Source organism: Perca fluviatilis, chromosome 1 (genome assembly GCF_010015445.1).
Source record: "Perca fluviatilis chromosome 1, GENO_Pfluv_1.0, whole genome shotgun sequence".
Classification (NCBI taxonomy): Eukaryota; Metazoa; Chordata; class Actinopteri; order Perciformes; family Percidae; genus Perca; species Perca fluviatilis.
In genome coordinates, this window is record NC_053112.1 from 39,057,781 (window position 1) to 39,073,585 (window position 15,805).

At 42.1% G+C, this 15,805-nt stretch overlaps 2 protein-coding genes across 3 annotated transcripts in view; both read right to left on the minus strand.

Annotated features, from left to right (window-relative positions):
* LOC120561408 (nocturnin-like) overlaps window positions 1-12,696 on the minus strand; it is a 23,071-nt gene extending 10,375 nt beyond the window's left edge. For both annotated transcript variants that reach the window (XM_039804529.1, XM_039804520.1), the window contains exons 1-2: window positions 12,226-12,696; window positions 6,541-6,830 (exon numbers count right to left, since the gene is read on the minus strand). The gene's annotated coding sequence lies outside the window, so the exon portion shown is untranslated. The remainder of the gene's footprint in view (window positions 1-6,540; window positions 6,831-12,225) is intronic.
* Window positions 9,515-12,180, minus strand: ccdc175 (coiled-coil domain containing 175). The gene has a single exon (XM_039804509.1). The coding sequence runs from the start codon at window positions 11,813-11,815 to the stop codon at window positions 9,599-9,601; it is 2,217 nt and encodes a 738-aa protein (XP_039660443.1). The 5' UTR covers window positions 11,816-12,180; the 3' UTR covers window positions 9,515-9,598.
* Window positions 12,697-15,805: the final 3,109 nt, after the last annotated feature.

Consider the following 15,805-nt stretch of genomic DNA (forward strand, 5'->3'; position numbering starts at 1 on the left):
TTCTGGGCTGGATTTATAGTTCTTCATTAAGTCAGTATAACTACAGTATGAAGCAGCAGTTCCCACCCTTTGCTCCGTGGCATAAGCGTGAGGGGTCACGAGATTTAAGAAAATACATTTCCGCAACACATACAGTACAGGCCAAAAGTTTGGACACACCTTCTCATTCAATGCGTTTCCTTTATTTTCATGACTATTTACATTGTAGATTCTCACTGAAGGCATCAAAACTATGAACGAACACATATGGAATTATGTACTTAACAAAAAAGTGTGAAATAACTGAAAACATGTCTTATATTTTAGAGTCCTCAAAGTAGCCACCCTTTGCTCTGATTACTGCTTTGCACACTCTTGGCATTCTCTTGATGAGCTTCAAGAGGTAGTCACCTGAAGTGGTTTTCCAACAGTCTTGAAGGAGTTCCCAGAGATGCTTAGCACTTGTTGGCCCTTTTGCCTTCACTCTGCGGTCCAGCTCACCCCAAACCATTTTGATTGGGTTCAGGTCCGGTGACTGTGGAGGCCAGGTCATCTGGCGCAGCACTCCATCACTCTCCTTCTTGGTCAAATAGCCCTTACACAGCCTGGAGGTGTGTTTGGGGTCATTGTCCTGTTGAAAAATAAATGATGGTCCAACTAAACGCAAACCGGATGGGATGGCATGTGGCTACAGGATGCTGTGGTAGCCATGCTGGTTCAGTATGCCTTCAATTTTGAATAAATCCCCAACAGTGTCACCAGCAAAGCACCCACACACCGTCACACCTCCTCCTCCATGCTTCACGGTGGGAACCAGGCATGTAGAATCCATCCGTTCACCTTTTCTGCGTCACACAAAGACACGGCGGTTGGAACCAAAGATCACAAATTTGAACTCATCAGACCAAAGCACAGATTTCCACTGGTCTAATGTCCATTCTTTGTGTTTCTTGGCCCAAACAAATCTCTTCTGCTTGTTTCCTCTCCTTAGCAGTGGTCTCCTAGCAGCTACTTGACCATGAAGGCCTGATTCGCGCAGTCTCCTCTTAACAGTTGTTCCAGAGATGTGTCTGCTGCTAGAACTCTGTGTGGCATTCATCTGGTCTCTAATCTGAGCTGCTGTTAACTTGCGATTTCTGAGGCTGGTGACTCGGATGAACTTATCCTCAGCAGCAGAGGTGACTCTTGGTCTTCCTTTCCTGGGGCAGTCCTCATGTGAGCCAGTTTCGTTGTAGCGCTTGATGGTTTTTGCGACTGCACTTGGGGACACATTCAAAGTTTTCGCAATTTTCCGGACTGACTGACCTTCATTTGTTAAAGTAATGATGGCCACTTGTTTCTCTTTACTTAGCTGATTGGTTCTTGCCATAATATGAATTCTAACAGTTGTCCAATAGGGCTGTCGGCTGTGTATCAACCTGACTTCTGCACAACACAACTGATGGTCCCAACCCAATTAATAAGGGAAAACATTGCACTAATTAACCCTGACAAGGCACACCTGTGAAGTGAAAATCATTTCAGGTGACTACCTCATGAAGCTGATTGAGAGAACACCAAGGGTTTTCAGCGCTATCAAAAAAGCAAAGGGTGGCTACTTTGAGGAATCTAAAATATAAGACATGTTTTCAGTTATTTCACACTTTTTTGTTAAGTACATAATTCCATATGTGTTCATTAATGGTTTTGATGCCTTCAGTGAGAATCTACAATGTAAATAGTCATGAAAATAAAGGAAACGCATTGAATGAGAAGGTGTGTCCAAACTTTTGGCCTGTACTGTAATTATACATTTTCAGTTTTTTTTTTTTTACTCTAATCTTTTTTTCGTGAATAATATTGGATCATTTAACCTCTATTATAGTATAATGATACTCTGCTCTTTAGCTGAATTACACACTACTCACAGATGTGCACACTGTGAAAAAAGGGGGCACAATATAGACACTTTAAACAGTGGTTCCTGACTTTTTAAACAATGCTAGCAACATAGGTATTGACTCTAGGCATGGAAATGTCTGCTGGTCCACCATTTTGATCCACAGTGAAATGCCCCCAACAATATCAGATGGATTGTCCTGACATTTCATTCAGAAAATCCATTTCCCCCTCAGGATGAATTGTAATAACATTGGCATTTACTTTTAATCATGCGCCATCATCAGGTCAAAAATTCAATTTGTCCAACATTTTGTTTTTATAACCCCAATACCTGCTAAACTAACTAACATCCGCCTCAGGTGTACTCTGTGTTTAGGGCTAACTAGCAAATGTTAGCATGCTAACATGCTAAACTAAGATGTTGAACATGGTAAACATTACACCTGTAATATAGTCAAAACTACGTACGTATGTCTACAGGTTGTGATCAATTCAACAAAGAGGGATTTTCCCTCTTGTCTTATTTGAATATGTTCGTTTTGACCTAAGCATACAGTCAGCATTCTGCAGAGACGTCTGTGAAGCCTCCACCTGTCCCTGGATGAATATAAACAAGACTCCGGGCAGTGATCAAAATAATGTGGATGTTTTATGAGCCGAGGCAGAGCCAGGTTATTCCTCTCTGTCTGGATCCCTTAATCCAACAGAAAGGAGTCAAGGAGCGAACGCTTTCATTTTCCACCGTGTTGCTTTTGACGTCAGCGTGTCAGCGCACTCAGACGAGCACACAGCGCCGTGATAAAGACCTAAAAGAGAGGTGACGCAACACTCAGACCGTGCATATGTTTCTAAACATTACCACAAGTCACGACATTGTGTGTGTGTGTGTGTGTGTGTGTGTGTGTGTGTGTGTGTGTGTGTGTGTGTGTGTGTGTGTGTGTGTGTGTGTGTGTGTGTGTGTGTGTGTGTGTGTGTGTGTGTGTGTGTGTGTGTGTGTGTGTGAGAGAGAGAGACAAGCTCTTGTGGATCCCGGCAGAATCATTAACTGTAGTGGTGTTTCTGCGTGAGTGAGAGGGAAAGCATGTCACTATATTCTTCAGTGGCACATCGACATTTCCACATTGAAGGGCAATTGCATTACAATATGTGGTTGTGTGTGTGAGCGCACACACACAATCACAATTTCACTGTGATGGTTGTCTATTTGTGATCTTAAAATACCACTACTGCATATAAACGAAACAACTTTTATCCCTTGTGAATCAACTGACGGACAGGTCATACATTTTTTTGTTCTTTTTCGCACTAAATGCTGTCTCTTGGGAGGAATTGTTGGGTCTCTGTAAATTCTAGAGCGGGGTCTAGACCTACTCCATCTGTAAAGTGTCCTGGGATAACTCCTGATATGATCTGACACTATAAATAAAATTGGATTGAAGTTTTTATGTGCTCCTAGATATAACTAGGGCTGGGTTAAAATAACCGATTCTCCAATTAAAATCGATCTTTGTTTTGATGAATAAAATCCTGAAATTGATAATTATGTTAATATAACATAATAAAATACTTAAGTAAAAAGTACTTTATTCAACATTAATCTGGTGCATTATAAAAAAAAAAAAGATTTCAGGGTTGCTTCTTGCTTGTACAATTTACAGCATAAGTTCTCTGAGAATCTCTTTTATATCCAGGCAAAATTGGTATTGTAACTGAAATTTCCCTAATTTAATTGATATTGACATCGGAAATGTAATCGAATCAGGACCCTGTGAATCGGAACCGAAACGACTCGGGAAATCATTGGCGATACCCAGCCCTACACATTACCGTATTCTGGTATCTTGATGTATTGTAAATGTTAATGTATGCAGTTAACCATAACCTCAAACATATATATACGTATATGTGTGAATATATATACACGTGAATATATTGATCCATTAAGGAAATACAGTACTACACACACATAACTGTAAGTACAAACACAATAAAGCAGAATTATCAAATTTGATGGTCTATGATGAATGTATTCATTTACGTTTAGGCAGCTTTGGCTGGGATTGTCCCAGAAACACCAATGAGAGTTTGCTGAGACGGTATGACTGTGCTATATCCAGCAATATATGATCTGTTACTGTAGCAGGTATGGTCCGTGGTAGGGCTGGGCATTATATCGATTTGATATCCATATAGGACGCTAGATATCGTGTTAGATTATGGATATCGTAATATGGCAATATGACAAAGTGTTGTCTTTTCCTGGTTTTAAAGACTACATTACAGTAAAGTGATGTCTTTTTTCTGAACTTACCAGACTATTATATATATATTAGACTAGCTGTTCTAATACTTGCCTTTACCCACTTAAGTCATTATATCCACAGTATTGGTGATTATTTATCAAAACTCTCATTGTGTTAATATTTTGCGTAAGCACAAATTGTCAACCCTACAATATCGTCATCGATGTATTTGGTCAAAAATATTGCGATATTTGATGTTCTCCATATCGCCCAGCTCTAGTCAGTGGTCTACATTAAGAAATGTATATGTTCCAAGCAGATTGAAATGCATTTAGAAGGGCATGTCTGCAGTCAATCTAGAGACTTAAAAATACACGTGGGTGCCTGGGTGACCTAGTGGTAGAGCGCGCACCCATATATAGAGGATCAGTCCTCGACACAGAGGCCGCGAGTTCGATTCTGACCTGCGGCACTTTCCTGCACGTCTTTCCCCTCTCTCTTCCCTTTCATGTCTAAGCTGTCACAATAAAGGCCTAAATGCCAAACAAATTATCTTAAAAATACAGTTAAACCAGGGAGAAATTGTAACAGATCACTTATTGACAGTTTGGTATCAACATTAATTTGAAGGGGAAAAGAACTGTTCTGGATGCAAAAGTAATCATTTGCACTCACAAAATGAGTTTTCTCTGAGATAAACCATTACAGAGCTACTGTGACTTGAATAAGAAAAACAATGTAAAAAAAAAAAAAAAACTAGGGCTGGGCAATATATCAATATTATATCGATATCGTGATATGAGACTAGATATTAGATTTTGGATATCGTAATATCGTATTATGGCATAAGTGTTGTCTTTTCCTGGTTTTAAAGGCTGCATTACAGTAAAATTATGTCATTTTCTGAACTTGCCAGACTGTTCTATTATTTGCCTTTACCCATTTAGTCATTATATCCACATTACTGATGATTATTTATCAAAAAATCTCATTGTTTAAATATTTTGTGAAAGCACCAATAGTCAGTAAGTCCATATTAGAGTTTAGATTCTCTGCCCGAGCCCGAACTTGACCCGATATTTTCCGCCTCTATCCTCGGGCCGGGCCCTTGATCGAGCGTATTTTTTTTTTATCATTACTTTATTAGCCTAATTGGGTGGGGAGAAAGCTATGCCTCTCCAGCTTCTCCCGTAGCTCTGGGTAGGCTACATGTCCTGCACTGACTTGAGTGTGAGGTAGCCTGTGCTACATCGTCGTCGGCCAGTGTGTCGGCATGCAGACCGTGGCGAAGGACAGTATTAATTAGGTGATCGAGACAAGAAAGTCTCCTATATGGTTCCAGGGCTTTGATTATGTTGCTGCCTCGATCTGTTACCCAAACTATTCGGCTGAGGGAGCTATAGGGTCGAGTTTATTTTATTTTTTTTTACTTTTCTTCATTCGGATCCATTTGCGATTTATTCCATTCTGAATAAACAAACAGCGCAGTTTACATGCTTCGTCCTTGTTGCATTATTCATTAAGATCATTCTAAACGGATTTCTGTAGTTCAAACAACTCGGAATTGTAGTTGACAACGTCAGTTATAACGGCCCATGTATTAAAAAAATGTCGGGTTTAAATCGGGCTCGGGCTCATAATTACAGTTAATGTGTCGGGCCGGGCTCGGACACAACATGCACGGGCTCGGGTAGGGTCGGGCTTGGATTTTTTGGGCCCAATCTAAGCTCTAGTCCATAGTATGCCTATTAATTAATAAAAATCACTGGATCCTATAATGCAACTCATCAGCATCCCTTATTGGGGCCTTCCTGTCGTGCAAACCCAATTTTTAATGCAGGCTTTCTTTCAAACGTACGTGGCCCAATCCAACATGACCTTGATGACATCGTTGGGATTATTTTCTCAGAATATACTGTTTTCACCAACTAAATAGTACTTCTCATTACTACTAAACTGATTCCTACATGTAGTGGAGTCAGTGGAGTGCCCCTTCAGAATAGTGGTCTTTCAGCTTTGAAGCTACATAACTACTGTAAATAACTCAAAGGAGTTTTCCTTTAAACTTTTACAGCAGCGTGTGTCCTTCAACTGAAATGGAAATCATCGGGACAAGTTTCCACGACACGGCAAACCGTACAGGTGAACAACTGTGTACAAACACTGTTGTCTTCTACCGAGGAGGTTGATGTACCACAAGGTACACATTAACCTCCGCAGAAGAAGAGCTGTGATACGGCATCGATCACACGCAGACACAATGCTGACATTGTGGAGCAGTCACAGACAGAGAGAACATGCTTGAGACAATTCAAGCAAAGACCAGATTCAAGCATTGTATGAAACCAACATGGAGCTACAGATTCTGTAGCTGCCAGATCACATGGCATAAAGGACTTCAGAGGAAAGTCGACCTCATGTTTATCTGGAGACCTACCTTCTTTACTAGAATGAACTGCCGATTTCCCTTGAGCTCCGCCTGTGCAGCTGCTGCCTTGTTTTTCCGATATCTTTCTCGGTCTTTATGTGGCCCTGTAGTGTGTGAGACCCAGACGGTGGGAATGCACCTCTGTGGGCATGCGTCTGCGTGTTTTTGTTCAGTGGGAAGTGGCTGGTCGCTTGACCGTGGAGCTGCAGAGCAGGGTCACATTGGAGAGAAAGCCGGTCTGCGCTGCCATCTGCTGGTCGCAGCCACGCGGGGACAAGAGTAATCACGCTTCAGACAATCTGAAGAGAAAGAAACGTTGATAGCCATTATTCCCTGAGCTCAATTATATTTACACTCTGAGAATGAACAGGCGAGAAATTGGCAGCCAATTCTTGGCCTTTTTCAAGTTATAAATAATAAGGACAGCAAACCGCAAAATGTGCACCCCAAAGTAAATACATTTTTAATATTTGTTGCATTAGTGATATTTGAATATGGCTGTTAGAGTCAGAACCAGAAGCAGACAACTGCACGTGACAACACTGCACGTGCGCTGGCGCGTTAACTCCCGTGTGCAGAGGCAGACAATGGCGAAGCAGATTAAGTTGTTTGACTGTGAGGTTAAAAGTTAGACTAACACGTCAACATCGCAAAAACAAATGTGCAAAATTGGTTCAACTGACAAAGAACCGAAGGAACTGGATCAAAAAACAAATGTGTACATTTTAGGGCCTTTTATGTCCCATTTTCATTATTAGGTTGACATAAAACTGCATTGGATCTTAATTACTCAAAATATAATGGGACTAAAAAAGGCAAGAAGAAGCGTGAAACGTGTTTTAAGTCAAATTAGCTGGCTTGCTATGTCTTATGTTGTTGAACTTGCTTGATGTTTGGCTGTGTTGACTCGCTAGTTTTTGATCATGAGTACTCTAATCTAACATACATGTGCAGCTGTCCAGCGGTGTATAAGTGAATTACACTCTAAAACTGTAAGAGCACTAAATCAGAAAAAAAATACCAATGTTACACAGTGGTTAGGCTGTGTTGGGCTCAGGTTGTAGAGCGATCGTCTACCAATCAGAAGGTCGGTGGTTTGATCCCTGGCCCTGCAGTCCCATGTTGAAGTGTCCTTGGGCAAGCCACTAAACCCTGAATTGCTGTGTGAATGTGTATCTGATGAGCAGGTGGCACCTTGTGTGGCAGCCTCGGCCACCAACATGTGTGAATGGTTCCTGTACTGTGTAAAACAGTAGTCGTTAAGACTAGAAAAGTGCTATATAAATGCAGTCCATTTACATTTGCTTTAATTCATGCATTCCAAATTGTGATTCACTGTGCTCAATGTTTTGTGTCAAAATTCCAAAAGTAACTGAGCATAGACTTGGAAATGACTTGGTAAATTATCAAATAGGCTATTTTTACAACAGAGATTTTGTCATAATTGGGGGGGGGGGGGAAAAGCACAATTGTGAATAACATTAACAGTGGATCTGTTCCGTTGTCCAAACCAGCATGCACGATATAAGGACCCTAAATATAGGGCTGGGCAATATATCTATATTCTATCAAGATCGATATATGAGGCTAGATATCATCTTCAATTTTGGATATCGTAATATCGTGATATGACACAAGTGTTGTCTTTTCCTGGTTTTAAAGGCTGCATTACAGTAGAGTGATGTCATTTTCCAAACACACCAGACTGTTCTATTATTTGCCTTTACCCACATAGTTATTCAACATAACTGATGATTATTTATAAAAAATCTCATTGGGTGCATATTTTGAGAAAGCACCAATTGTCAACCCTACAATATCGCCGCAATATCGATAGAGGTATTTGGTCAAAAAGATCGGGATATTTGATTTTCTCCCTATCACCCGGCTCTACCTAAATACTGAAGCCGCTAAATAGAATCAAGCCATCTGTGGAGGTGGGTTTGCAATCAGCAGCAGGGGAGACAGGTGTGGGGATAGTTTAAAAGCGCTGTGCCAGGCGAGTTCATTGACACAGCTGGTGCTCGTTGGTCTTATTACACTCTCCCTTTATATGCAGCAGCGTGCTGGAGCTCAGGTGACTGCCACACACCAAAGAGATACAGACGCTGCACTGAGAGGAATCGTTTATCCGTTCTGGTTTAGAAGCTGTGAGCTACGGGTCGGGACTGTGTGTCAGAGAGAAGAAAGTTTGTGAACTTATGTCGAAAGCGTGTGTGAGCAGTCACGAATAAATACTGCTGTTCTTAAATAGTTTGTCTTGGCTGTGGTTTGTGCTGTTGGAGAGACCCACGGTGGCAGCGAGACGTGCTACACCGTCGATGATTTTGATTATTTACATCTGCATTTCCTACTGTGACATGTCAAAATGTCTTCTGTGAAAAAGGCCTATATTGATAGGGAAAATTAGAAGTGTGACTGAAATTCCACTTGAGCCAGTTTTATCCAAAAATAAACCATGTTAACTTATTGTAGGCAAGGCCGCTGTATTTATATTGCACATTTAAAATGCAGAGGCTATTGAAAGTGCTTTATATGGCACCTAAAATTGCACAGGTTAGGCTATGTTAGTGGTTACACAACATACTTTTTGACTAATCATTGCAGGAAACGCACATGAGGAACTAATAGCACTGTTCCAGCAATTAAGGCAATGCAGAAATGAATCATGTTATTAGTGACACCAGTGTTTGACAAGTGGGAAAAATGTCTACTAAAGATATGTACTACAACTAATACAGCATCTTACACCTTAATGTAATTACGCTATTACTCAAATCATGTCAAGATAAATAAAGAAATTAATTACTTAGTATGTCCCAGTTTGGATGCTTTTTTTTTTTTTTTTTTTTTATATATAACGTCTAGTTGGGAGAGTTGTGTTCAAAATGGTATTGTATTTCTATACAGGCCTGCATTAAAAAAAAAAAAAAAACAACTCAATAGACATGACTTAATATCATCTCCTTGTTGCTTTGAGCTTTATTAAAATGTCTGATTACAAACTAATAATCAACTTTGATTATTCCATGCAGATTATCTGCATTCATAGACACTACAGGTCAACTCAACTCTGCTGTTCTACAGTCGTTTTATCCCCCAGTCTTCTGCTGAAGGCTAACATTTGTTGGTGTAGGAGTGTGCCGACATTTCCTAACTGTTGTCTCCGGGTCTTCAGGTGGTTCAACATGGCGCCCATCGAGACCAACAGAACGCCATCGCTGTTCTGACGTTCCTGAGTGACCACTAAATCCTCTCTCCACGCTTCCTGTAAGCTCTCAAACAAGGCCCTTATGTTCCGCCGGAGGTGGTCAACCTCCCGCCAGTACCGCTCTTTGTTCTCCCTGGCCGTGCCGACATCCTCCGTCATTTGTCGGATGCAGAGATGCAGCCTGCTGTTCTCCATGCGGACCTGCTCCAGTTTCACGCTGTTGTCATAGATGCTCATCTCTACGGCTCTCAGCTCCGACGCCTGCTGGCGGAGCACGTCCATGTAGCTCCTTCGCATCTCATCCAGCTCCGCCTTGGTTCTGTCTTTGGGCTGAAGCAGCGAGTCGGTTTTCTCCTTCAGTCCCTGGATGGACCGCTCCAGATCGCTCTTCTTCCTCTTCAGCTTGGAGGTGAGCGCTTGGAGTCCCTGGTGTCTGGATCGCTCTTCGTTCCAATTTGCTTCCACCTCCTTCAGGATTTCCTCTTTCTCCTCCGCCTCCCTCTGCTTCTCCTCGCGGCTCCTCGTGATGCTCTCGGCTTCCGCGGCGCACCGCTCCATTTCCTCCCGCTGTCGGGTCTCAGTTTGTCTGTACTCCGCCTCGCACTGGGCCACGTGGCTCATCAGCAAGTCGGCGTTTTCGCTCTTGGGCTGACGCTTTCGGAGTGCGGCCTCCTCTCGTTGCAGCTCCTGGTATCTGGCCTTGGTGTTGCCGATATCGGCGCTCATCTTCGCCACGTGCTCCTCCTGCTTCCTCTTCCCTTCCTCCAAGAGCCTCATCAGCTGCCTCTTCTCCGCCTCGTAATGGCAGATGTTCTTCTTCTCTGTATCCACATTGTCGCACAGCTCGTCCTGATTCCTCTCGAGCACGCGTTTAGTGATGATTTCGGCTTGCAGGAGCTCTCCGATTTGCTTGTCCATCTCTTTGATCTCCTTGCTGTGTTTGACTATGGAGGAGATGCGCTCCTCCAGCTGTAGCTTGGATCGCTGCAGCTGCTGCGAGACGTGGAAATGCTCTGCCCTCACTTCGTTCTCTTCGTCGTGCTGCTGCTTGAATATCTCATAGATTTTAGCCAGGGAATCTTGACAGAGCAATCTGGACGCTCGAGCCTCCTCGGTTTTATCTTCCACTGTGGCAATTTCTTCTTTAAGAAGCTGGATGGCAACTCTAAAGGCTTCCTCCAACTCGCGCAACTCCTTCTTGAGCGCTCCTCTCTGTTGCCTCAATTCTTGATGCTTTTGGGTCTCCCCCTGCAGCTGTTTCTCGCACTGGAGCTGATCTGCTGCCAGTCTCCGTATATTGCTCTCCAGCTTGGCCAGGTCAATGGTGAGCTCGCCCAGTTGGTTATGGGTTTCATGTTTCTTTTCATTAAGTCTGTCCAACACTATTCTGCTGCTCCTGTTCACTAGCTTCTGCTGCTTCATTTGCTCCTCGGCCTGGTCCACCTCTCTGGACAGGCTGTCGTTTTTCACAGCGAAAGCCTCTCTCTCCAGCACCATCTTTTGCTGCAGCGTTATCTTGTCCTGTTGGACAGCAGCGATGCAGGACTTGAGCTCCTCCGTCTGATCTCGTGTCTGATCCAAATGCATCTGCAAGCTATACTTCAAGGCGATTTGATCGTTCTGAGCATCAATGACATCTTCGTGTGCGGCCCTCACCTGCTCGCGCTCTGGGTACAGCGCTTCGTTCTGGCTCAAGAGGGCCACCTGCCTCTTCACCGTGGCTTCTTGGAGCTGAGAAACCGCATGGAGGTCTTTGTGCAGCTGCTCGATCTCCTCTGCATTAGAGGCCCGGGCTGCCACTATGTCAGCCATAATTTCCTGGCTCATTCTTTCTCTTAAATTGTGGATTTGGTGTCTTAGCTTGCTGTTTTCGATGGTTTCCACTTCTAGATGTTCGTGAGCAGCACGCCGCTCAGCCTCCAGGTCAGTGATGGCAGCCGTTATCTCTGTCAGGTGGAGGCTGGCTTCAGGTGAGAATGCTATTCCCTCCTCCTTCAGCTGCTTGTCCAGTTCCTTTAAATGCTCGAGAGCGACCATAACCGCCGGGAAGTCGGGCACCAGACAAGAAGCCATTTTTTAATCCGTGTGGGTTTTGTTGTAAGTGTAACTACGTGTGTCTTGTATTTGTGTGTGTGTGTGTCGGCAGCTCAGTTCAGATTCTACCACCGATAACTTGTGAGTGGGGTCGCCATGGCAACACCTACCCACCACGAAGAAGAGCGCACGCTACGGCAAGCCCGCGAGGCCACGGGGTTGTTAGCAGCGGCCACAGATAAGCTAACCGTCAGTAGCCTAGCTACGTGAAACTAACCAATTCTTGTCAGGGTAAGTAAGGTTGTAACTAACCGCGAGAAAGTAAGCTAACGCTACGTTTAGATAAACAGAAGAGTCGGACGACCTTCGCACTCGGAGCATGAAAAGAATGGGCGGCGACGGTAACGTCGGAAGCTCAACAGCGGGTTTAACGTTAGTGTTCAACTTACCTGAAATACATTATGTAGCAACACCCGTGCAAACATTTGGGAACAACCTCAGCTTCCAAAGACGTGCGTATGGGTTGCAAACCAAATTTAGACTCACTCAGCATGTATGATAGCTATCGCCCTGCTATATGTGGCAGTAGCAGGGAACCCGAGCCCTGTGTTGCCAGATTAGAAGATTTCAAGTAAAACTGTTTTTAAAAAGAAGGCGCGCCGTGCGCGTATGATAGGCTATGTGCTGCTGTCACTGGTGGAAAGTAATATTTACTTAAGTGCTACACTTGAGTACAATTTTGAGGTAACGTTACTTTATACTTCTACTCCAGAAGGCTACATTTTCAGAGTGAAATATTGTAGCCGTCAGCTGCATTTTTCTAGACAGCATGGCCACTGCTGGGGTTAGAGATGGCGGAAAAACAATAATAGAACTGGAAAATCCTCCGGCGTCCCTGAGGTCAGCGGTGTGGCAACATTTTGCCTTCCCTGTGATTTATGTAAACAACGAACGCGTCGTTGACAAAAAGCACACAGTTTGTAGGCTGTGCTACACGCGGGTACCATACGCCCCCTCTGGCAACACGACAAATATGGCAGGACATATTCGCAGGCATCATAAACAAATACATCTATGGACTGATCTGCCTGGGAAAAGGGCAACTCTTCCGTCCCCCGGCATGAGGTGGCGTTTTGCAGGTGAGGAAACTTTTTTCAAAACCTTTTTTAAACATCTTCAAAAAAAATCAAACGGCCATTGTCGACACATGTAACATTCAATTCCAGCATAATACTTTAACAAGGATATGAAGGAAAAAATGTAAGTGGGTTCAATCAATATAGCAATTTAGTTATTATTTAGCCTTTAAATATATAATAACTAAATCTTTTTTTAAGGATTGTTTTTTGTCATTTTCAAATGCTACAAAACTTGGAGCAACTTAAAATATATATATATATATATTTGTGTATATAAAATGCACCCATAATCAAAATATTCTTACACAAATATTCAGCATCTTTGTTTTGCATAGAAAACATCAAACCTAATATACATTTCGTTACATATATGTATATATGTAGCCTGACAATACAATTGAATTGGATATTCAAAACCGGTATTACATTCTTAACTAACCATGGTGAGGAAACTCGAGCTCTTACCCTTCTGCCATCTGGCTCTTTTTTTTTTGTTAGTGTGCTTTAAGTTGAGTTTTTGTCCAAACGACTGGCAAAATAAGTTATTTATTACATTTTAATTACATTATTAAAATGAGCTGCCCTTTAAAACCCATGTATTCCCCTGGTTGTCTGTTTTGATAGATCATTTTAACTGAGGGGCAACTCAATTAAAAGACCTACACAGATGAACCTGCTAGGAGGTTCCTCTCACTCCCTTTGCTGTGTGTACAGTGTGCAAAGTAAACATGGCAGTTCATTATATTTTTGCCCAAAAAGCATAGACACAAGATAAGATAGACTTTATTAATCCCACACTGGGGAAATTCCCTTGTTACAGCAGCTCAAAAAAGTCACACTCATCAGAGTAAGACAAATGCACTTTAGACATAGGAAAGATATACAAAAAAAGTATTATAAGAAATAGAAACAACAGAATAAGAGTAATAATAATAGTAATGTGTACACTATAAACACCCTTATTATAAACAGACAGGTACAAATGAAAAAAAAAAAAAAATATATATATATATATATATATATATATATACATATGTACAGATGAGAAAACAATACCATTGTTTTAAAATATAGCTACATATGCCCCACATTGGCTGTTTCTCAGTTAGTTTGTGGTATTTTAATTGAATTCATAAATGTATTTTTAAATTTGACGCATGCAAGGACGATATCAACTAACATTAATACAGATATTTAAATTAAATCTTGACAAAGGGCCCCACCCCCAATGCAAGACAGTGCCTCAAGATTGGGAAAAAACAAAACAATGCAGCAGCCACCTCGAGGCCCTTATTGTTACAATTTATTTTTTAGTGGTCCATAATCCAAAACAAGTGTGCAATTGTGCAGGTATATTAAAAACAGGACCTGGCAACCCTTACCCGTCGCAGTATGATGACGTTGATCCACAAATAGAGACGTAGAAAGCATAGAAATAGAGCAGGCAGAATAGGCAGCACCAATTCAATGGCTGTCATCCTATGCGTTTTATTTGTTATAAAAGCCACTGAAAGTGTTTGGACTTTTTGTTACAGGGTTAGTATTGACGCGTGTCAAAATAGAATACGAAGATTGACTATTTTTCTATTGTATTTTCTATTGTTTTATTTAAACGTGTTCACAATTATGTGATAGCCATGGTGATTTGAATTGTTGAATCTTGGTTTTTGTTTTCACACAGAAAGTTATCAGCGTCATAAACATAAATTAACGCTACGTTTAAAATATTGCATCAAAAATAATGTGATTTCGAAAGGGACGCCCTTTCTATCCAGCCTAACTCTTGCGGCTGTGCTACCGCCAGTCAGTGGAGCGAACAGCCTGCAGAAGAAGCAGAGAAGGGCCACAGGAACATGGATCTTATCAGTAAACCAAGAAGCAAGTCCATCGTATGGATGTATTTCGGCTTGAAAGCAGATGAAAAGGGGCAACCTTTGAACTCTGGCGAGGCCGTTTGTCGTTTGTGCCGAAAAATAGTACTTGCCAAAGGTGGAAATACCACGAATTTAAGAAGTCACCTGAGACGTCGACATCGGGCGGATTTTTTCGAGACTACTTCTGCCCCGACATCTGGAGCCTTGTTTGAGGCGCAAGGTGATTTACCACAAAATTCAGCTCTTTCAGTGCAAGAATTGTGTATCCGAAGAGTGCATACAGAGTCTTGGTGCATTGGCCGCCTGTGCCACTACTAACGTTACATACATCCTTCCCTTTTTAAAACTGATCAAATACATTTGAAGTGGGGCACATTATGGGTTTTATAAAGTTGCATTTAAAAGGGAACAGTTAAAGGTGAAAAAAATAGTCCCTAACCCTCATGCTGTTCTTGTATGCCATTGACGTATATAAAGGTATAATGCACACTGTGCTAAACCCACGTGGGAGAACATACCTCCTAGTATGGTATTTGTTGTTATACTTTTAGCAGAATATGCAGACAGACTGACGTGAGTGTATTTGGTGTGTTACATCTATACATGCAACATTTAATTCCGACAATGCATCGAGATTGTAGGCCATCCGACACATTCAAAGAGTGTAAAATGAAGATAATCGGCCTACCAGCAAGTTGTCTAGGTCAAACAGTATCGGTTTCTTTGAACGGGGTTATGTAATGTCAGGTTCTTTCATACGTAACGTAGATCCCATGTCTCGTTTCGGGACTCTAGTGTTCATTTTCCCCTTGTTAACAGTGCTATTACACACAAACAACTTTACAATGCCTACATATGATTGTGCGCATGCGCAAAGGGAGTACGACCCCAGTGCTAGAAGGCGGTTTTGGTTTTACCGGGTTTTACGGCTGTCTCATACCTTTGTTGTTGCCATGGTATCATCTAAACAGTCATTCAAGTAACCCATTGTGCATCCGTGATTGTAAGGAGCTGAG

Excerpts from the sequence above, each read along its gene's own strand:
- ccdc175 (XM_039804509.1), bottom strand. The coding sequence starts at position 11,815 with ATGGCTTCTTGTCTGGTGCCCGACTTCCCGGCGGTTATGGTCGCTCTC.